Below are 22,491 nucleotides of genomic sequence, written 5' to 3'. Positions count from 1 at the left end.
ATAGAAAGTTGAAATAACACTAAACCTATAACTTAAGGGATCACACTTTTTTTATTAGTTTGTGATGATTATAAAGATAGTATATGTTCGAAAAACTCTCAACCACTTGACCATGAATGTGCAAACACTCCTACATACGATCAGGAACGGAGCCATAATTAAATATTGGCAGGGGACGAAATATTAGACTATTTAAGAAAAATATAAAGACTTATTAGGTATTTAAACTCGAAATTCATCATAAACCAAGTAACCTTAGTGATTAAGGGATTGTTGTTATCCTTGAGGTCTCGAGTTCAAGCACTTATGTAGGGGTATGAGCGTTCATTGTCAAATAGTTGAAAGTCTTTGTACATATATTACCTTGTATTCACCCTAAATTAAAGAAAAACACTCAAAACTCAAACGACAACTTATAATTTGTCTAATATTTAAACTTACAATGACTTCAATTGTAATTAGACCAAAATATTGAGAACACAGACTTATCGTTCTTTAGTTCGACCCCTACTTGATTACATGTTTAATAATTTTTTATATTTTTAAAATTTAAATATTTATTTTTACATGAACCAAAATTATATTGAATATATAAATTTTAACAGGGGTCGGGGGGCCCTTGGGCCCTAAGGGAGCCTCGTCCCTACATATATGATATACTTGAACCCGAAACCTCTAAAGATAAAAAGCATCTATTTAACCATTAAAATCGTTTGATTCGTGGAAACAAACTTGCTTATACAGTATAAAAAGGCTTTTTTTAGGACAATCACTTGGGGTACAAGTTAAATCATCATTCTTCGCTCCATTATCATCACGCACTGAAAAACACAGCTCAAAATAGTTTAGTATAGCCATGGTGACAAGTAGGTTTTTTCTTGTAGTTTTTTTCTTCTCTCTCATGCTTCCTTTCGGCTTGCTTTGCTCCACCGCTGATCCTACCGACAGAAGAGGCGAGGAGGATCCAGCTCGGGAGAGGTTCCAGGACTGCCAGAGGCGATGCCAATGGGAGAATCGTGGAGAAAGGGAGCAAGATCGATGCGAACAACAATGTGGAAGGCAATTTAAGCAGGATCAAAGGGAGAAAGAAGAGGAGGAACAGTGGAGCCATCGTGATCTAAACCTTAAATATCCTCGGATGAGGTTCAAGGAGTTTCGGGAACGGTGCTATCAAGAAGGACAAAGGCAGCAGCCAAAATGCCAACAACAATGCCGGAGAGAATTCCAGGAACTCCAGGAATGTCAACAAAGTTGCCAACAGGAAGAACAAAGGCCTGAAATGAAGTAGTAGTGTTTGAGACAATTCTGGGAGAAGCTCGATGAACACACATTGAGAAAAGGAGGTTAGGCGTCAATATACCTTAAATAATGTTATTGCCTAACATTAACAACAAAGTGACTTGGCTTGGTGGTTAGATGTCAAGGCTTTTAACCCTTAGGGGGTGTTTGGTTCAGGTAATATGAGATTATTGGGGGAGCGGAATGTCATTCCCCCGTTTGGTTGGCCAGTAATCCTATTATCCGGTAATCTTTTATCCCCAACAGTGGTATTTTGGGGTATATTACCGGAAATGTGATTACTCTCTTCCCTTAGGTATTGTTGGATTACCGGCGTTTTAGACTAAAATGCCCTTGAATTTTTTTCTCAAAAATATTATTTTTTCTGTCGTTCAATATTAAAAATTCTATGAAGGTTAAATTACAAATTTATCCTTAAACTATTTTAGATTTACAAAAAAAAGTTCCATAATTATAATTTTATATGAAGTTCAAGGGTTAAAATAAAATTTTACCCTTTCATTAAACATATTTATCTTTTTAATTTTGTAAAAAAAATTATATAAATTTTATGAATTTTTTTAAAGAAATTTTTTATTAGATTTTGTAAAAAAAATTTTGGTAATAATAATTATATTTTATTTCCTTTAACCAAACACTGTAATCTTACATTCATACTAAACGAACCAAACACAACATTCCCAGTAATCTTATTCCCGTCGGTAATCCTATTCCCACTGGTAATTTTACATTCCGTGAACCAAACGCACCCTTAGAATTTTATATGAAGTTCAGGGGTTAAAATAAAATTTTACCCTTTCATTAAACATATTTATCTTTTCAATTTTGTAAAAAAAAAAATTATATAAATTTTATGAATTTAATTTTTTTAAAGAAAATATATAAATTAATTATATTAATATTATAGTAGAATTCAACTTGCTAAAAAAAATATATAATAAGGACAGTTTGGTAAAATATACATTTCAATAATCTTTTATTCCTTTAACCAAACACTGTAATCTTACATTCCTGCTAAACGAACCAAACACAAAATATAACATTCCAGTAATCTTATTCCCGTCGGTAATCCTATTCCCACTGATAATTTTACATTCCGTGAACCAAACGCACCCTTAGACCCAAGTTCAAATCCCATGAGTTGCAAAATTTTGTGAAAGTTTAATCCCTCTTTTCTTAATTTAATAAAAAAATCAATGTTCCACGTGGCAACATCTGATTGGTTACTATTAATTTATTAAAAATAATTATTTATTATTAATTAATTTTTAAAAATTACTGACGTGTCATCAAACGTGGACATGCCACGTCAGTATTTAGTCTACGTGGATTTGCCATGTCATCATCTACTATGATATGGATATGCCATGTCAGCATTTCTCTCCACATGTTCTTGCTGAGTCAGCTTCAGGCTTTGACTTCCAGTTTACAAACGGTTTTCTTCTAACAATGGTGTTTTTTGACCCAAATGAAACGTGAGGAGGTCAAATGTTCTAAAAAAACAATAGGGCCAAAATTATATATATTGCCAAACGTTAGGAGTATTTATTTGCATTATGTCTTTAGCATAAATGGTCAACTACAAACCAAGAAGCGGTGAAGTCCTTGGTCTCCATGTCGAAAAACAGAGACATAACAGAGACAAGGCTATTCTAAATATATAGTGGAAGGACTTTCCGTCTTTGTATTATATATTTAATTACATAAATGATCAAACACATCAATGGTAGAATGTTTCATAATTATTTTATTGAAATATCAATGTTATAGTTTGGTTTACTATCCTTTATTCATTTTCCTTTTTGCTTCTTAATTTTACCATTTTCTACCCAGATGAAGTCACTAAGATTTGGTCTTAAGGGTTATGCTGAGTATTAAGACTTGTATATGATCCAATGGTAACTACAATACTGTGATCAATTGTAATGTATACATAATTCTGCCACCTGCTTTTGCACTTGGTCTCAGTTAATAAGATCAATAGCAATGATATGTTGATTGATTCTCTTTAAATTAAGTATCATTATATTTCTAGGTATGTTGTTGATTCTGGCCACGTGAAGCAATATCAATACAACGCAGCAACTGGAATGTACTCCCTTGATGTTGTTCAAATTAGCAAGTCGATGACTTGATGTTTCTTTCAGCTTTTGCAAGATATTGAATCTTTGGTTTAATTGCAGCTGAGTCATTCAAAGATGCTTTAAAGCAACTGCATCTGATTGATGCCATTGATAAAAATGGATCGAATACAAGTATTGGGCGAACAATGGCTGGTAAGGATTCAACTTGCTTTCCAAGTATTAACATGCTAACCAATTACCGTCAGTTGATAAATGCATGCATTAATTGGTAGCTGTTGCTGTCATGTGTCATGGTGAGAGGAGAAGGGTGAGAGCACGAAGACGAATTGGGGGAAGAAATGCAAGGGTTAGGGATTGGGCATGAAAGATTGGGGATTGAGGCACGTGAGGGAGAGGTTAATCACTTACCTTCTGATGTGGAGCATGCCGAACCGGATCTGAAGAAGCTGGAGCAGACCCAAGAAGAAGTAAAGCAGCCCGAGTACACTAGTTCAATATCTACAAAAGAAGAAGGTTAAATGAGTTGTTATATTCTGTTAGAAAGGACCGTAATCTGGCTATTTTCTATTAGCATTGTAATTAAATAAAAACGGCTGAGAGGATATTTCACATATGTTATGAATGAACAAATATGGGGAAGAAATGTGAGGGTTAGGGAATGAGCATGAAAGATTGGGGATTGAGGAACATGAGGGAGAGGTTAATCACTTACCTTCTGATTTGGAGCAGGCCGAACCGAATTCGAAGAAGCTGGAGCAGACCCAAGAAGAAGTAAAGCAGCCCAAGTACACTAGTTCAATATCTGCAAAAGAAGGTGGTTAAATGAGTCGTTATATTCTGTTAGAAAGGACCGCTAGCTGGCTATTTTCTATTAGCATTGTAATTAAATAAAAACGGCTGAGATGATATTTCCCATATGTTATGAATGAACAAATATTTTCTTCTCTAAAATTCTCTCTATTTCCTATTACCTCTTTCTCGATTCTCTTCTATTTCTCTCAAACCATAGTAATTGGTATCAGGAGCCTTAATTCCTGGCAAATTGCAGACTGGATATGCAAAAGAAGAACCTAACCATGGTCGAATCTACTGATCTCTCTGACATTAAAAAGCAGATTGAGGATTTAAAGAAAACAGTGCAGCAAGCAAATGATGAAACCAACCCTCCTAAGTGGTGGGAGGCACAAGATAAACGTATCAGTTCGTTGGAAGCTAGGATGATGACGCTCAAAGTTACATGGAGCAGATACTGGGGGTCTTGACAGGAAAGACGGCGGAGCAAGACCAAAACAGCCCTGAAATGGGGTCGTTACCAGCTGCAATTAAAGGCACAAATGATGGGTGTCAAGTGTTTGATAAAATGCCATCTATCACTAGTACCCAACACTTGAAAAGTGATTCCCAGCGTGAGTGGTATGAAGAACAAAAACTGGAATGGATGATTACGCTTGATGCTCCGGGTTTTATTTCAGTTATGCAACATGCTCGTAACCGTGCTTTGCGTGAGGAAGTTTACCGTGCTTATATAACACGGGCATCAAGTGGTGATTTGGATAATACACCAATCATCAATCATATATTGAAACTTCGGTTAGAGAAGGCTAAGCTTCTCAATTACAAAAATTATGCTGAGGTAAGCATGGCAACAAAAATGGCAACTGTTGATAAAGCTGAGGAACTATTAGAAAAGCTTCGGAGTGCTTCGTGGAATGCTGCTGTCCAGGATTTTGAAGACTTGAGAAGTTTCTCCAAAAGTCAAGGTCCTACAGAAGCTGATAATTTGAGCCATTGGGACAGGAGTTTATGGAGTACGAAGCTTCGTGAGTCAAAATACAACACCAATGAAGAAGAACTCCGACCATATTTCTCATTTTCAAAGGTTATGGATGGCCTTTTCAACCTTTCCAATGTACTTTTCGAGATTGATATTGAACCAGCTGATGGTCTGGCTCCTGTCTGGAACAATGATGTGCCGTTCTACTGTGTCAAAGACTCTTCAGGTAGTCCAATTGCCTACTTTTATTTTGATCCATACTCTCGTACATCAGAGAAAAGTAGAGGTGCATGGATGGATGAGGTCGTTTCTCGAAGTCGAGTACTGTCACGTAATGGTACCACCTCAAGGTTACCTATTGCTCACATGGTGTGTAATCAAACACCACCATTCGGGCACAAGCCAAGCCTCGTGACATTTCGTGAAGTAGAAACTGTCTTCCATGAATTTGGCCATGCACTTCAGCATATGCTGACTAAGCAAGATTAGGGTCTAGTAGCTGGCATTCGGGGGATTGAGTGGGATGCTGTTGAGTTGCTGTCCCAGCTCATGGAAAATTGGTGTTATCACAGGGATACACTGATGAGCATTGCAAAAAATTATCAAACAGGGGAGAGCCTGCTTGAAGAGGTATATTTGAAGCTCCTTGCTGCAAGGACTTTCTGTGTTGGTTCTCTAAGCCTTTGTCAGATTAAATTTGCTAGCCTGGATTTCGAGTTGCATACAAAATATATACCAGATGGGTCTGAATCTATTTATGACGTTGATTAGAGAGTTTCTAGAAAAACACAAGTAATCCCTCCATTGCCGGAAGATAGATTTCTTTGTGCTTTGAACCATATATTTGCAGGTGGATATGCTACTGGATATTACAGTTACAAGTGGGCAGAAATTTTGTCTGCAAATGCTTTCTCAGCTTTTGAGGATGCTGGATTAGAAGACAACAAGGCGGTTAAAGAAGCTGGCCACAAGTTCCGAGAGACTATTCTTGCTCTTGAGGATGGAAAAGGCACTCAAGCAATTCCTGTTCGAGGAGTCCATGGCCAACTCATATCAGCCATCTCAGTCGATCCCAATTTCAGACCCAAGCATGAGGAGAAGAAAACAAAGACTTTCCCAATTGTCATTGGTCTTGTAGGATCAGTTCTCGTATTCTTGGCATTTAGGATTCTAATCTAGAGATACTATTTTAAAGCCAAGAGCCAGAGAGAACAAGATCTCAAGGGACTGGATCTGCAAACAGTTTCTTTCACCTTAAAGCAAATAATGGCGGCAACTAACAACTTTGATTTTGGAAACAAGATTGATGAAGGTGGATTTGGACCTGTTTACAAGGGTCAGCTAGCCGATGGAACAATAATCGCTGTCAAGCAGCCCTCTTCAAAGTCGAGTTAGGGAAACCGTGAATTATTGAATGAGATGGGCATGATTTCATGTTGGCAGCATCCTAATCTTGTGAAACTTTACATTTGTTGTATTGAAGAAAATCAATTGTTGCTAGTATACGAGTACTTGGAAAATAATAGCCTTTCTCGGGCTTTGTTTGGACCAAAAAACTCGCATACTTGGAAAAAGATTTGTGTTGGAATAGCTAGAGGCTTAGTGTTTCTCCATGAAGAGACTAGACTGAAAACTGTCCTCGAGACATCTCAGGAGCCATTACTTGAAGTTAAAGATAATATCAACTCAGCTTATTCCTTGAGCGTTGAAGCTGCATATATAAATCACAAGGACAATGCGAATAAGTTGGCTAAATGGACTGCACAAGTGATTTTAGCCAATGTTGAATTGATGAGATTGGGACATGTTCCGACGGTGCATCCTAGGGATCATTTTAACCAGGTGATATTGGGTGTTGTTGGTTACAAGCAATGGCTAATTAGTTGGGATGGACTTCCATCTTTTGTAACTTGGAAGATTTTTGTGGTCTTACTACCACAAATTCAATACTTTGATCCTTGGGGACAAGGATCGTCTAAAGGGGGGAGGAATTGTCATGGTGGGAGGGGGAGGAATTGTCATGGTGGAAGGAGAAGGGCGAGAGCACGAAGAAGAATTGGGGGAAGAAATGCGAGGGTTAGTGATTGAGCATGAAAGATTGGGGATTGAGGCACATGAGGGAGAGGTTAATCACTTACCTTCTGATGTGGAGTAGGCCGAACCGGATCCGAAGAAGCTAGAGCAGACCCAAGAAGAAGTAAAGCAGCCTGAGTACACTAGTTCAATATCTGCAAAAGAAGAATGTTAAATGAGTTGTTATATTCTGTTAGAAAGGACCGCCAGCTGGCTATTTTCTATTAGCATTGTAATTAAATAAAAACGGCTGAGAGAATATTTCCCATATGTTATGAATGAACAAATATTTTCTTCTCTAAAATTCTCTCTATTTCCTATTACTTCTTTCTCGATTCTCTTCTATTTCTCTCAAACCATAACATCATGTTTATGATAACTATGGATTTGCAACCATCTGAAAGTGGGACCTTGGAAGTTATGAATTTGGTGCAGTCAACTTCCTGTCGATCAATTACGGACCCTTTTCATTAAACTAAACCCAGAATGGTCACCTTCTTTAATTCCTAGTTAACTCATGTCTAGAACCAGAAAGCATGAGTTTCTATCTATTACAATGCTAAGGAATTATATTTACCTTGAATGACCTTGGAAGATATGAATTTGGATGCAGTCAACTTCAGGTGATCAATTACAAACCCTTTTCGTGAAACCAAACTCAGAATGGCCACCTTCATTGATTCTTTGTTAGCTCATGTCTAAAATTGGTAACCCTGAGCTACTGTCTATAACAATGCTAATGAATTTTACTTGCCTGTAATTACTATTTGTTTTGATAAGTTGCTATTCTTTGTGGCGTTTATTATGGCTACTACTCATGCTAAAAATACTTTTATTAGTGCTTTTTTTTCTTGGAAAAACTGCTTTATTTTTCAGATGCGCCCACTGCTCACTGCACAGCTTTGTATTTGTCTACAGAGCTCCCATTGCATACAACTTTGTAACTGTTGTATTCCAACTGTGCAACTAGTGGGATGAACCATCAGCAACGTTGTATTTTTCTACAGATCTAGAATGCGGGGTGAAAACGATTACAATATTGGTTGGTGCAAGGATTATGACTTACAGGATTCTTCCAATTTAGAAAACATGCATTGAACTGTAAATTGGAAAATATGGTTTACGAAAATCAAACATAGCATTTGTCATCCCATATTTACACATGGGTTGTAACTATAATTATTTTACAGTTGAAAACTGTAATATGGGATATTAACATCCTATATTTTTCAATTTGTATACTTCAATATTTTACAGTTTTACCATTAAACTGTAAATATTTGTTTAATGGTAATTAAACAATGAACTAATTAGACAAATGCTAATATATTACACAGCATTTTATTTTTAAAAAGAGAGTATATTATAGTTACAACAACCACATGATAATAATTAAAGTAACCAACATGTGAGAAATATAGTTATAACAACTTTTGTCATCTACTGGGCTGGAAACTAGTATATATATATATGGGTTTGTAGTAACCACTACACAACCAAAACAATAGCATAAGGTACTTGCAAATATCAAACTAAGAGAGACATGCTGCTCCAAGCAAGGTTGGTCCTGCAATATCTACAGAGGTGTATCTGAACAATCAAACCGATCAAGATTTTAGCACGTTCGACAAGAAAGATTGGTATGGATCCGGAAATCAGCTAAATGTTCCGGCGCATCAGACACGGTATTTTCAACACTTGGCTGATTCCAATGTCGGATCCTCCATAGGCGGAACTGTGTTTGTTATCAAACAAAACATTAAGTGGGTTGTTGCCTGGAGGAATGGGGTAAATGAAGTGAATAAGGTATGCATTTTTTATACCAAACTCGTCATTAAGATCCAATCTGTTGTTTCTTATTCTTTGTTATTAGTCACGAAATAAATCAACCAAATTTCACATAAATTAAATCTCTTCCAACTGCAGGTCTATACTGAGATTACTACTGACAGCCCTATTAATTGGGACAACATCAATGTACAACTGAAAAAGGCTACCAACAGTGCTGCAGCGAGTAATCTCGGATTCAAGTCGAGTCTTGAAATTGATCCAACCAGCGTTAAGCCAAACCTGGATGCAAAACTCGAGGAAGCTTGATCTCCTTCTGTCTTGGTTAAAAATGATGCTTTGTATGCACTACTAATATCAAAATAAGGGAAGTTGGGTAATAAATGACTTGTGTTCAAGTCTTCCTCCAACAACCCCTTCCCCTTTAATAAGTCTTTCAATGTCTAATGTAATTTAAGTCATGTATGGTGCTTTTTTATATGCATAATAGAGAGGTCTTTTTATTATGTCACCGTTATTTTTTTTTTGCCTCTAAATCAATTTTTAGCTTAATTATTTGAAGTAAAAATGAATTTTATTTATATTTCTTCGTCTCGAAAAAGTCAAATGAAGTATTTTAGAATTTCTTGAGGTACATGATAGTACTTTTTTTTGGACTATACATGTTAGTACATATTTTAAGCCTACATAAGAATTATATTAAGATTTCTGTAAATATATATAACTAAATACTTTAAAATTAACACAATAAAAATAACAAAGGGTACCCTACATAATGGGGTAAAAAACCTCAGTAAAAAAATTAACCATACCCTCGTGGAAAAGATTTACCCAATCGATCATTTATAGCTAAAATGTAATTATTCAAGTCACTTCATTGAGATTGATCATATTGATTGTTATTTTTTTTTCTCATGACAAACAAATCTATAATAATTCCATGTTTCATTCATGTAGAAGGGATTAATTGATTATTATTTTCATATTAGATTTGGTCGAGGTTTAAATGAAGTGAATGGTGATAAGTTGAGGCTTAGGATTCTTTGGAGTTTCAGTAATTGATATGGTGAGCGTAGATTGAACACATTACAATTGTCACTTTATAACCTTCACTCACCTAGGGGCAAGTGTTACTACTTGCGAACCTCTAGTTCCACGAACCTCCGGGTGTGTGAATGTACTACTTGTGCGAACCTTTATGTATGCAAATGCGAGCTCTAGAAATGCATATATGCGGAGCGTACCCACGAACAACAAGCAATTACCACGTGTCGTTTACCTGCTATCCTACGAATACATCTTGTGTATGATCACCAACGATCAAGTGTTGATACATGTGGTCTCTCTTGATAACAAATTAGTCTAAATCATTACTTCTTAGGACATCCAATCAATACCAATGACACGACAACTCTTGAGTCTTGATCAAATGAAAAAATAATATTATTATTATTATTATATCATAGATGGTTATAGAAAGTCATCAACTCGACTCGAAAATTTCCAAATAAAGATTGAATTATAAAATAAGACTCATCAACTCGACTAACTCAAAACTTTTAGTAATTAATGGATTGGTTTTAAGTTTGAGTTGTATCCTTCACCTCTGTATGATATATGCATATCATAAATGAAAAAATATGAAGAAATATATATTTATGTCGTATATGATTATAGAAAGTTATTTAAATTAAAATCCATTAATACCATAATATTATAAATAAGGCATAATTATAAAATTACCCTCCCATATTTGCATGTATGATTGTTTTGCACCGTATTATTTTTTTTGGGAGCATTTTACCCTCTAACATTTTAATTTTTGGTCAAAACAAATCTTTTTTTATGGAAATCGTTAATTAACTAACATTCAATTCATATTACTAACGTGATATTTTTCACATGTGTTCAATTGCTGATGTGTGATATGTCGTATTATCACGTTTGGTGACGTAACACATGTTACACAATCATTTTGAATGACGTGACACATATCACATCAACAACATAAGTTAACAGTTAGTTAACTAATGATTTTCGTCAAACATTGTTTGTTTTAGATAAAAAATTAAAACGTCGGGGTAAAATACTTCAAAAAAAAGAGAGACAAAATGACAATTTGTGCAAACATTGTGGGTATTTTAATCATTATGCCTATAAATATTTGTAATTAAATTTAAATAAAAACTCAAACAACTCGATTAAAATTAAAAAAAAATCAAATAAAACTAAGCTCCTAAACTCGATTAACTCAAAATATTTTAACTCCTAACCATTTTTTTTAACTTTATTCAACTCCACTGGACCAAATATCCACTCCTATCAACATTGTTCATTTATTGACACGTGTTCTGGGCTTTCGTTGAGTTAAAAGCTTGGGTTTTTAGTACACTCTTGGTTGCCAGCAAAGCCGACACCAAGACCAACTATGTTCCAATCCTTAGAATGAAAACCAATTATGTTCACTACTTCGTTAATTACTATAAGTCCCTCTATTATATTAAAAATTCTATTTCAATCCTTCTACTGTTAAAAAGGATATTTTAGTTATTACTTATTTATAAATTAACCAAATCGATAATTCGATAAAAATAGTTTAATCCATATATCTCTCAAGTCCCGTCTTTTCTTCATTTTATACAAACTCTAATTATTTTCATTACTTCTTTTTTCTTGGTCATCATCGATGACTCTTCAACACTTAACAAATTTTGCACAAGACAACATGTTATGTGATTAGTTTACTTTGAAATCCTGAGAGTTGGCTTCCATATAACTGTTAAAAGTATACGCTAGCAGTTCAAAATTTGAAGTAAAACAAATATGTTACAAAGTTGACGGGATATCTCTGAGAGTTAGTTATATAGGAGAGATCATGGGAAATATAACTAACTCTCAGGGATGTTTTATATGTTAAGTATTGGCGTCCATATTTTAAGAGTACATGCCAGATTAAGTTGTGTGAAGCAACGAGGTTTTTTATTCTGTTGCTTATATGTTGTTGGGTTTAGGTTCCTTGTGGCCATCGTATTTTGGGTTATTCAGTGTGTTGAACTCATGTTCGATTTTTGTTCTGCTTTGACTCGTTCATGTTACACTTTTTTCCCTCCATTTAAGATTAGGGAAGCTTTTTTAAAGAGACCCATGTTCGAGTGTCGTTTTGTATGTATTGCAAAGTATAGAATACAAAACTCCATTTAAAAAAAGCATTCTAATAGTGATTTAAAAAACAATCAAAAGCAAATGAGGCACGGCAATCAAAGACGTAGATAGTGTAACGCATCCACCTCGACCTGGACATTCGATCAGATAAATAATGTCATATTCTGATAATATACAAAATCAGTAAAATAAATAAATTTGAAACAAGTATCATCAGGAACAAGGACCAAATTACTAATGTTGCAAAAATTAAAGGGCATAGTCAAGTTTAAATTTTAACACAAAGTGTAATTAGGTGTCCATATAGGGGATCTTACAAATAAAACTAAAAAAACATAGTATTAAATAAATCTCTAAAAGCTTGAAGAAATCCACGAGAGAATTGAAATAACCCTAAACCTATAACTTAAGGGAGCACACTTTTTTTATTAGTTTGTGATGATTATAAGATAGTATATGTTCGAAAAACTCTCAACCACTTGACCATGAGTGTGCAAACACTCCTACATATGATTAGGGACGGAACCATAATTAAATATTGGCAGGGGCTGAAATATTAGACTATTTAAGAAAAATATAAAGACTTATTAAATATTTAAACTCGAAATTCATCATAAACCATGTGACCTTAGTGATTAAGAGATTGATGTTATCCTTGAGGTCCCGAGTTCAAGCACTTATGTAGGGGTATGAGCGTTCATTGTCAAATAGTTGAAAGTCTTTGTACATATATTACCTTGTATTCACTCTAAATTAAAGAAAAATACTCAAAACTCAAAAGACAACTTATAATTTGTCTAATATTTAAACTTAAATGACTTCAATTGTAATTAGACCAAAATATTGAGAACACTGACTTATCATTCTTTAGTTTGACCCCTACTTGATTACATGTTTAATAATTTTTTATATTTTTTAAATTTAAATATTTATTTTTACATGAACCAAAATACTATTAAACCAAAATTATATTGAATATATAAATTTTAACAGAGGTCAGGGCCCCTTGGGCCTTAAGGGAGCTCCGTCCCTGCATACGATATACTTGAACCTGAAACCTCTAAAGATAAAAATTATCTATTTAACCATTAAAATTGTTTGATTTGTGGAAACAAACTTGCTTATTCAGTATAAAAAGGCTCCTAATTACACTTTGTGTTAAAATTTAAACTTGACTATGCCCTTGAACTTTTGCAACATTTGTAATTTGGTCCTTGTTCCTGATGATTCTTGTTTCAAATTTATTTATTTTACTGATTTTGTATATTATCAGAATATGACATTATTTATCTGATCGAATGTCCAGATCAAGGAGAATGTGTTACACTAACTGTCTTTGATTGCCATGCCTTATTGCTTTTGATTGTTTATAAATCACTATTAGAATGTTTTTTTAAATGGAGTTTTGTATTCTATACTTTGCAATAGATACAAAACGAGACTCGAACATGGGTCTCGTTAAAAACCTCCCTAATCTTAAATGAAGGAAAAAAAAGTGCAATATGAACGAGTCAAAGTAGAACAAAAACATAACATGAGTTCAGCACACTGAATAACCCAAAGTACGATGGCCACAAGGAACCTAAACCTAGCAACATATAAGCAACAGAATAAAAAAACCTCATTGCTTCACATAGCTCAATCTGGCATTTACTCTTAAAATATGGACGCCAACACTTAACATATAAAACATCCCTGAGAGTTAGTTATATTTCCCATGATCTCTCCTATATAACTAACTCTCAGAGATATCCGTCAACACTTAACATATTTGCTTTACTTCAAATTTTGAACTACTAGCATATACTTTTAACAGTTATATGGAAGCCAACTCTCAGGATTACAAAGTAAACTAATCACATAACCTGTTGTCTTGTGCGAAATTTGTTAAGTGTTAAAGAGTCATCGATGATGACCAAGAAAAAAGAAGTAATGAAAATAATTACGGTTTGTATAAAATGAAGAAAAGACGGGACTTGAGAGATATATGGATTAAACTATTTTTATCGAATTATCGATTTGGTTAATTTATAAATATGTAATAACTAAAATATCCTTTTTAACAGTAGAAGGATTGAAATAGAATTTTTAATATAATAGAGGGACTTATAGTAATTAACCGAAGTAGTGAACATAATTGGTTTTCATTCTAAGGATTGGAACACAGTTGGGCTTGGTGTCGGTTTTGCTGGGCAACCAAGAGTGTACTAAAAACCCAAGCTTTTAACTCAACGAAAGCCCAGAACACGTGTCAATAAATGAACAATGTTGGTAGGAGTGGATATTTGGTCCAGTGGAGTTGAATAAAGTTAAAAAAAATGGTTAGGAGTTAAAATATTTTGAGTTAATCGAGTTTAGGAGCTTAGTTTTATTTGAATTTTTTTTAATTTTAATCGAGTTGTTTGAGTTTTTTTTAAAATTTAATTAAAAATATTTATAGGCATAACGATTAAAATACCCACAATGTTTGCACAAATTGTCACTTTGTCTCCCCTTTTTTTGAAGCATTTTACCCAGACGTTTAATTTTTGATCTAAAACAGACAATGTTTGACGAAAATCATTAGTTAACTAACGATTAACTCATGTTGCTGACGTGACATGTGTCACGTCACCCAAAATGATGGCATAACATGTGTTACGCCACCAAAAGTGATAATATGACATGTCACACATCAGCAATTGAACATATATTCTTCATATTGTTTTTCATTTGTGATATGCATATATCATGTAGAGGTGAAGGATACAACTCAAACTTAAATTCAATCCATTAGTTACTAAAAGTTTTGAGTTAGTCTAGTTAATGAGTCTTATTTTATAATTCAACCTTTATTTGAAAACTTTCGAGTCGAGTTGATGATTTTCTATAACCATCTATGATATATAATAATAATAATAATAATAATAATAATAATAATAATTTTTCATTTGTGATATACATGCATCATGTAAAGTTGAGAGACTTTACTCGATCTTGAAAATCAATCTACTATAATAATAATAATAATAATAATAATTTTTCAATTGTGATATACATGCATCATGTAAAGTTGAGAGACTTTACTCGATCTTGAAAATCAATCTACTAATTACTAAAAATTATGAATTATTTGAGTAGCTTATTTTATAACTCAAATTTTATTTGAATTTCTTTAATTCGATTCGAGTTTTGAAAATTATGAGTCGAGTCAAACTACATCTATTTTTTAGCTAGTTAACAATGAATACTCAATCACCCTTGTAGTTATTGATATTCAAACTCGTGACATTTAGAAACAACAACAATTCCTTAAACTACTAAGCTAAATTAGTTCATACAAATAATTAGGATCATTTCAGTTAAACTGAATCAATTTGACTTAATTAGTTTCAGTTAAGCAATATATCATTGGGCAAAATGATCACAAGGTTTCATCATTCAACGGATATCATAATTTAAGTAACACGATTTATTAGTTTAGTGAGATGAGATACTAGATCTCTTAAGTAAGATCAGAGATTTTAATTCTGACATTGTAAATAGAGCAAACTTTATTAGGAGAGTCGTTCTCATAAATAGACATATGCAAGCAATATTCTATCTAGATTAATCGATCAATAAATCAAATATAGATAGTTATACATATAAAAAAAAAGTTGTGAGTTATAAAAAAAGGTGAATGACTGATATTCATAATCATAGTATCTCATGCATCTACGCAAAGGCTTTGTAATGTTTGCCTCCACTCTCAGGACCTATCTAACATGTAATCGTTTGGTCTTCGTTCTCCATTATATTGCTAAAACACTAAAGGGTCTTTGTTAAAAGATCAAGGCTCAAAAAGTCATATTCTATCTCATTCGATTCAAACTCGAACAACAATAAGATTACGTGCAAGATATAAAATTTGTAATTTTATCATTAGTGTTTGAATCAATTGGTACAAACTATATCTGTTTAATTAAGATGTTGAGTTTGAGTCATCGAGAATAAAACGATATTAAATAATTGATTGAGATACATGGAAAAGAAAAAGTAGAAATCAAGTAAAAAGTAGTAATGGATGATGGGAATGGTTGCTTTAGCAAGTGGAGTGAAATGGGACAGGAGCATGAATCTTCTATATGTAATAATGCTTTATAATTCACTTTGTTTAACGTTTATGGCATCAACGAACGAGGAAGGAAGTAGCAGCATTCTTTTTTGTCTTGGGCTTCACTCAAAGCTGCAAAGCTTGCAATCGCAACGTTGTCTGTCTGCCTTCTCTTTTTACTGCATAATCAGTTGAACAACACGGGCACTTTTTTACCTATTTACCAGAATTTTCATCATGTTCCAACTCAACAAGCACTCAACACGCGCAGTTTTATTGTGGGACGGTCTGATTTAATATTAAAATTCGGTGCTTTTAGAGCGTATCTTGGAATGTGATAAAAATCATAATTACCTAAAATATTATTTTTTACTAACATTTTTAATTGAATTTAAAATGTTATAAAGAATGTAACATTTTTATCATATTTTTTATTGCGTCTTAAATCACTATTTTTTTTTTATTTTAAATTAAATTGCCGTTCCTTAGACTTCCCTCCTTTAACCGAGTTCAGCAGCAAGCAACGATTTTATTGCTCCTACTTCTAACTTTAACTTTTTTATTTCATGTAAATATAATTTAACAAGAACAAACATTTTAAAAAATATTTCATATTTAACATTACCAGCTACAATGTAAAAGCCGATGTACGTTACCAACAATTAATTGATTTATTAAGATGAGATATTTGATCACTTAAACAAAATTAAATGTTCGAATGTTGATAATATGAATGGAGTAAATTAATTAAGATGGATATTCTCATAATATATTTTTGTAATATTTTAACTTTACATTAAATTAATTAATCTATAAAATAATATTGATAATTAGAAGAAAAAAACTCATATAACGTAATTATTAATTAACATTAATATTTATTCGTGTTCTATTCAAATTCTTTTCATGTCATAATTGTATGTAAATTATTATATAATAATTTGTGATATGTAAATATCATATATTCGGGAGTTTGTAATTTTTCATTTATGTTGTCAATTAGAGGTGGGTTTCTTTCACAAATTTCAAGAAAAAAGCTGCACTTCTTACACAGCAATGACAAAGCATAACTGCTCTTCTATGATAATTGTTGGGTTTTTATGCCTCTGGTTGAGGTTGTTTATTTGCTTTATCACTACAATATCTGCATTCATTTTATTATCATGTACTACCCTCATTATTATTTATCTCCAATATATATATATATATATATATATATAAGTAGGAATGTAGAAAAAAAATTACAATTATCAATATATATATTATCAATATATAAGTAGGAGTTTAAAAACAACTTTTTATGATGATAGAAAAAATAATTTTAATTAAAATATAAATTAACTATATAAAATTATGATTAGAATATTATGAACTCAATTTAAAATATCCGACGAATCTAAGAGTATTACATTTGGATTATCAGAGCGATCTACAAAAGTTCTTCAAAATTATTTAAGATAAATGGAAACTAGTTTATTATTAAATTATATGGATCTAAACCGTTTGTAAAAGTGGAGTTCACAAGATTAAATAACTATATAAAATACTGGTAATAAATTAAATAAATTTACAAACTTAAAACACTAAGTAAGTTCCTATAAATAATACATGCTCAATCAAAATGAACAAGTATAAATAAATAAAAAAGTATCACTATATTTATTTGCCAAAGAGAAAAAGCAAAATTATAGAGAAATCAAGCTCCACATGAAACTTGTTGATGAATACTTTCTCTCTGACAAAGTGGACATCAAGCTCTACATATTTCGTCTTATCATAATATATTGGTTCCTTGCTTGCAGTTATTGCTTGCAGTGATAACTGCCATAAATGGTTGATATTCAATCGGTAAATTATTAAGCATGGGTTCAATATGCTCAATATTCGAGACAACACTGCCACAAGCTGTGAGAGCATCACATACTTCCTTGATTTACGTGAAGTATGACTTTATAATTTATTCTCCTTTTCAAATGGATCCAAGTTTGTAATTCAAACTCATAACAGTTGTAGTTGACTGATTAGTGAAGAACTTGAGAACATTATTCCACACTGATGCAATAGTTTCAGCACCTACAAACTGGGGAAGTAGACGCGAGCTGATCGTAGACACTGCCAAGATGCTGGGGCACTATCTTGTGCTTCCAACACTTCATAGTCATCATTAAAAACTCGATTATCATGCTCATCAAAAACCATTTTTGGAGGTTGAGTAACCTCCCTTGTGAGCAATCTCTCCAATCGGTGGCTTTGAACTGTCAAAAGAATATGTTGTTTCCAAAAGAGAAAGGCCATCTCATTAAGAATAATATTTACTTTCTTGTTCGTGAATGTCTTCCCACCGCTCGTAAACTCCATCAACTTAGAACTCTGTCCAATACTGCTTGTAGTCAATTTTAACCAAAAAGTACGCAAGATCAACACAAAAACCAAGGGTTGAAACAACACCCAATAAACCCTAAAAGAATAACGAAAGTGTATAATTCTCCAGGAACTAGTGATTGATGCCATGTTAGGAAACACTAAATAGCAATAATAAAAGTTGATTAAAGGATCCAAGAAGCTCATATTATTAAGGAATCAATATTATGTTTATATACACGTGAAAGATACGTTAACCTAAGTTTGTTAGGCTGACAACAATATAGCAACTCATTCTAACTGCTCAATTGTTCAAGTATAGTCTGGTTGCTTTTATTATCCTCAATAAGAAGTAATCTTGGTGGTGAATACGTTAAACCATTTGATGAATGTTATTCAAAACATTGCATTATTCAGAAAGTAACATCATTATATTTTCCTAGATTAAAAGGAGTAGTCAAAACTATAAAAGAAATAATAACGCAACAGTTGAAAGTTTTGGATTACCACAGAACATGTGGTGGAAGATGAGAAGTTATTATGTAAACTAATTACCTTTTAAATAAAGTTATCATGAAAGAAAAAGGACAAGACACAGGAATTTGATATGAAAGATTTAGGTGTTGCAAAGAAAATTCTTGGAATGGAAATTTGCAGGGATAGAGACTCAAGAAAGTTGTGGTTATCTCAATGGGGTTATGTTGAGAAAATGCTAGAAAGGTTTGCAATGAGAAACACAAAATCTATTAGCACTCCATTGGCGAATCAATTCAAGCTCTCATCAGAACAGTGCCCTAAGACATATAAGGAAGCTGACGATATAGAAAAGGTTCTGTATTCTAATGTTGTTGGCTGCTTGATGCATGCAATGGTATGTACTCATCCTGATTTAGCTCATGTTGTTAGTCAAGTTTGTAAGTACATATCTAAGCTTGTTAAGCAACATTGGGAAGCAGTCAAGTGGATCTTTCAGTACTTAAAGGGTACTGTGGGATATGGAATTGTTTTTGGTAGTCAGTGGGATAATCCTTTGGTTCTAGGATATGTGGAGTCAGACTATGCAGGTGACTTAGATAATAGAAGATCTACGATAGGGTATGTCTTTACTCTTGGTGGAGGGCCTATTTTTTGGAAGTCTATTGTTCAATCTGTTATGGTATTATCTACAACTGAAGCTGAATACATAGCAGCAGTTGAAGCTGCAAAAGAAGCTTTATGGCTTACTGGTTTAATGAAGAAGTTGGGTGTTCAGCAAGGTGGAGTTCAGTTGCTTTGTGACAATCAAAGTACTATTCACTTGGCTAAGAATCATGTATATCGTGCTAGAACTAAGCATATTGATGTAAAGTTTCACAATATCAGAGAGTTGGTTGCATCTGGAGAGATTTTGTTTCAGAAGGTACATACTGATGAGAATGCTACTGATATGTTCACCAAGCCAGTTACGACAGACTAGTTCATGCATTGTTTGGACTTGTTTAATGTTTCGAGTTATTAAAGAAGTAAGGTAACCCAACCCACATTGAATGTTTCCTAAGGGGCAGGATATTTGTCAAGGTGAAGATTTGTAAGGTATGGCTCATAAATATACAGTACATGGTTTTTTTGTAAATATGTACCAGGGTTTTTTTATTATAAATACAGATGTAACCTAAATGTATGAGACATTGAATAAAACTTCTAGCGCCGCCTAGGCACCGAGGATGTAAACACATTGCTGAACCTCGTTAAAAATTCTTGTGTTCTTTCGTTTTCTTTACCCGGTTCTTCAACATGAACCGATAAACCAAAATCTATTTTTGGATATCAGTCCTTTATGGAGACTAACTACAACTATCATCGTTATCACCAACATGTTTTATAGATCTGGAAAAACCTGACTTGGACTATGTCGCCTCAATGGAATCTAGCCCAATATCAATTTCCCTTAGCAGACCGCCGCTAAGTGTGTTCACAGGAAGTCAAACTTGCTACCAGCCGATTCTCCCTCCCAAATGTAAATCAGAACAACTTTCGAACCAAGTCAACTTTTTTATTAAAAAGCGTTTTGATTTTTAAAAAAGATAGGTCGGTTATCAATCTTATTCCTCCAGAAAATTTAAAAAGTAACTCAAAGTTATTTTAGTTCCTTTCAATCCTCACAATAGGGATTGAGTTATCGCTTCATCCCTTGGTTTTGGAGAAATTAGCTAAGCATGGCAATCATACTTAGCATCTTTGAAAATATAAAAATAAAAATAAAACAAAGAATAACTTTGAAAAAAGAAAAGAAAAACATTTATTAAAAACTATAGAAAGAAGAATAATGATTTCTTAATGTGTTTCTAGGCTTACCCTAAGAGGGTATTTATAGCTTTTAAAATCCTAAAAATAAGGAAAATATAATTTCTAAAATAAATAGATAATTCCTAATGAAAATATTTAAACTATTTAAACTAAAATACTAAAAACAAAGATAAGATAAAATATAACTCTTAAAATATTTAAACTAAAATCCTAGAGATAAACATGGAATAAAAATAATCCTAAATATAATTCCAAATGTTTTATTCAAATTCAAACTTTAAATCTCCTAAGATATCTCTGGACGTCCACATTCCAGAAGGTACTGACTAGATTTTCTAGAAAATTGATGCTGACTGGACCTTCTAGAAACTGCCACGTTAGATCGTATCATGCCCAGAGTCGTTCTCATGTCTCCAGCTGTGACCAAATAATAAAAAATGCAGAATGCACCCTTTTTACTTCTAATTCTGAAAGTAAGATCCTGCATGAAAATATGCATAACACAACCACATTAATAACAATAAATTCACAAGATCGAAGAATTAACAAGCAAATATTATCGATTTAGAACACTCATCAAATTCCCCCTCACTTATTTCATGTTTGTCCTCAAGTATGATATAATCAAATAAACCAAAAATTCCATTTACCTTTATTTGTCAAGTTTCACATTCGAAGAGGCAAGGTAGAGACCACAATAATCATCCAAGTCAAGACATCAATCAATTGAACATCACCAATTGGAACAAGTTAAATACAAATCCATTTATTCATCAATATCAATGCCACATAACTCAACACCTTACCAGGATTCACTCAAAGCACTCAATGTGTTTGAGGTATAGAAACACTCAATGTTAGAACCGACACGATATTACTATAGATCTGCAAGTAAATCAAATCTCCACTACTAATAAGAACAAGATGCATAAATCAAAGGTTGTTTTATTGGTTGTAATGGAGGTTAGGTAAAGGTGGGGAAAAAGCTAATAATATGGCTAATATTCAAGAAAGGGAATTAACAAAAAACAAGTTCAACTCCATCAATCGACTAAGTACCATCAAACAACACATTTTTTTTGAATTGAATTGGACTTTTCCGTACTTTTGTTGTGTTTTGTTTTTCCACTTTTTATCATGTGTTTTGTTTGTTTCCTTTTCTTTTTTTTTGTTTTTTTCTTTTTCAAACTGTTTTTTAAAACTAAAGAAGAATTTTTTTCTTTTCCACATGACTTTCTTTCTAACACCACAAAAATTCTTCTGTTTATGGAGCATTATCATACACCGGATAAATTGTTCACTTGTCTTGAAAATGGTTGAAAAGAAGGATACAATAAAAGGGCTCAGGTTTATAAATTATATGAAAACAAAGAATGTGAATAGGCTCAAGAGTGGTTAACTAGGGGAAAAAGCATAGCTAAGCTATTTAGTGGGGGAAACGGAGTGGTTAATCCTAAGGTGCCCAAATCATTTTTAAGCATCATAGTCGTGTGTAATCTTGATAGTATTTAAAATGCATGTTCTAGAAAACCAATGTCAAATTTGACACACTCAATCTAACAAAATGAGAGAAAAATGATATGCTCGTA

At 33.1% G+C, this 22,491-nt stretch overlaps 1 protein-coding gene, 1 long non-coding RNA gene and 1 pseudogene across 2 annotated transcripts; all 3 read left to right on the top strand.

Annotated features, from left to right (window-relative positions):
* The first annotated feature begins 4,683 nt into the window (after window positions 1–4,683).
* LOC120167978 lies at window positions 4,684–6,336 on the top strand (annotated as a pseudogene).
* An 87-nt stretch (window positions 6,337–6,423) lies between these two features.
* LOC120167968 (cysteine-rich receptor-like protein kinase 36) lies at window positions 6,424–7,405 on the top strand. The gene is made up of 3 exons (XM_039176851.1): window positions 6,424–6,547; window positions 6,641–7,233; window positions 7,313–7,405. Exons 1-3 carry the CDS (start codon window positions 6,424–6,426, stop codon window positions 7,403–7,405), a joined length of 810 nt encoding a protein of 269 aa, XP_039032782.1.
* A 1,320-nt stretch (window positions 7,406–8,725) lies between these two features.
* Window positions 8,726–9,529, top strand: LOC120166690. The gene is made up of 2 exons (XR_005519950.1): window positions 8,726–9,036; window positions 9,157–9,529. It is a non-coding gene; the product is annotated as an uncharacterized LOC120166690 (long non-coding RNA).
* Window positions 9,530–22,491: the final 12,962 nt, after the last annotated feature.

The sequence above is a fragment of the Hibiscus syriacus genome, unplaced genomic scaffold, assembly GCF_006381635.1.
Source record: "Hibiscus syriacus cultivar Baekdansim isolate YM2019G1 unplaced genomic scaffold, ASM638163v2 tig00003041_pilon, whole genome shotgun sequence".
In the NCBI taxonomy this organism is placed as follows: Eukaryota; Viridiplantae; Streptophyta; class Magnoliopsida; order Malvales; family Malvaceae; genus Hibiscus; species Hibiscus syriacus.
This window is presented reverse-complemented; position numbering and strand designations above follow the sequence as displayed.

Coding starts and splice junctions, on each gene's coding strand:
- LOC120167968 (XM_039176851.1), top strand. CDS start 6,424: ATGGCGGCAACTAACAACTTTGATTTTGGAAACAAGATTGATGAAGGT. Junction 6,548..6,640: donor GCAGCCCTCTTCAAAGTCGA/GTTAGGGAAACC, acceptor GTTGTATTGAAG/AAAATCAATTGTTGCTAGTA. Junction 7,234..7,312: donor TTGGGGGAAGAAATGCGAGG/GTTAGTGATTGA, acceptor GATGTGGAGTAG/GCCGAACCGGATCCGAAGAA.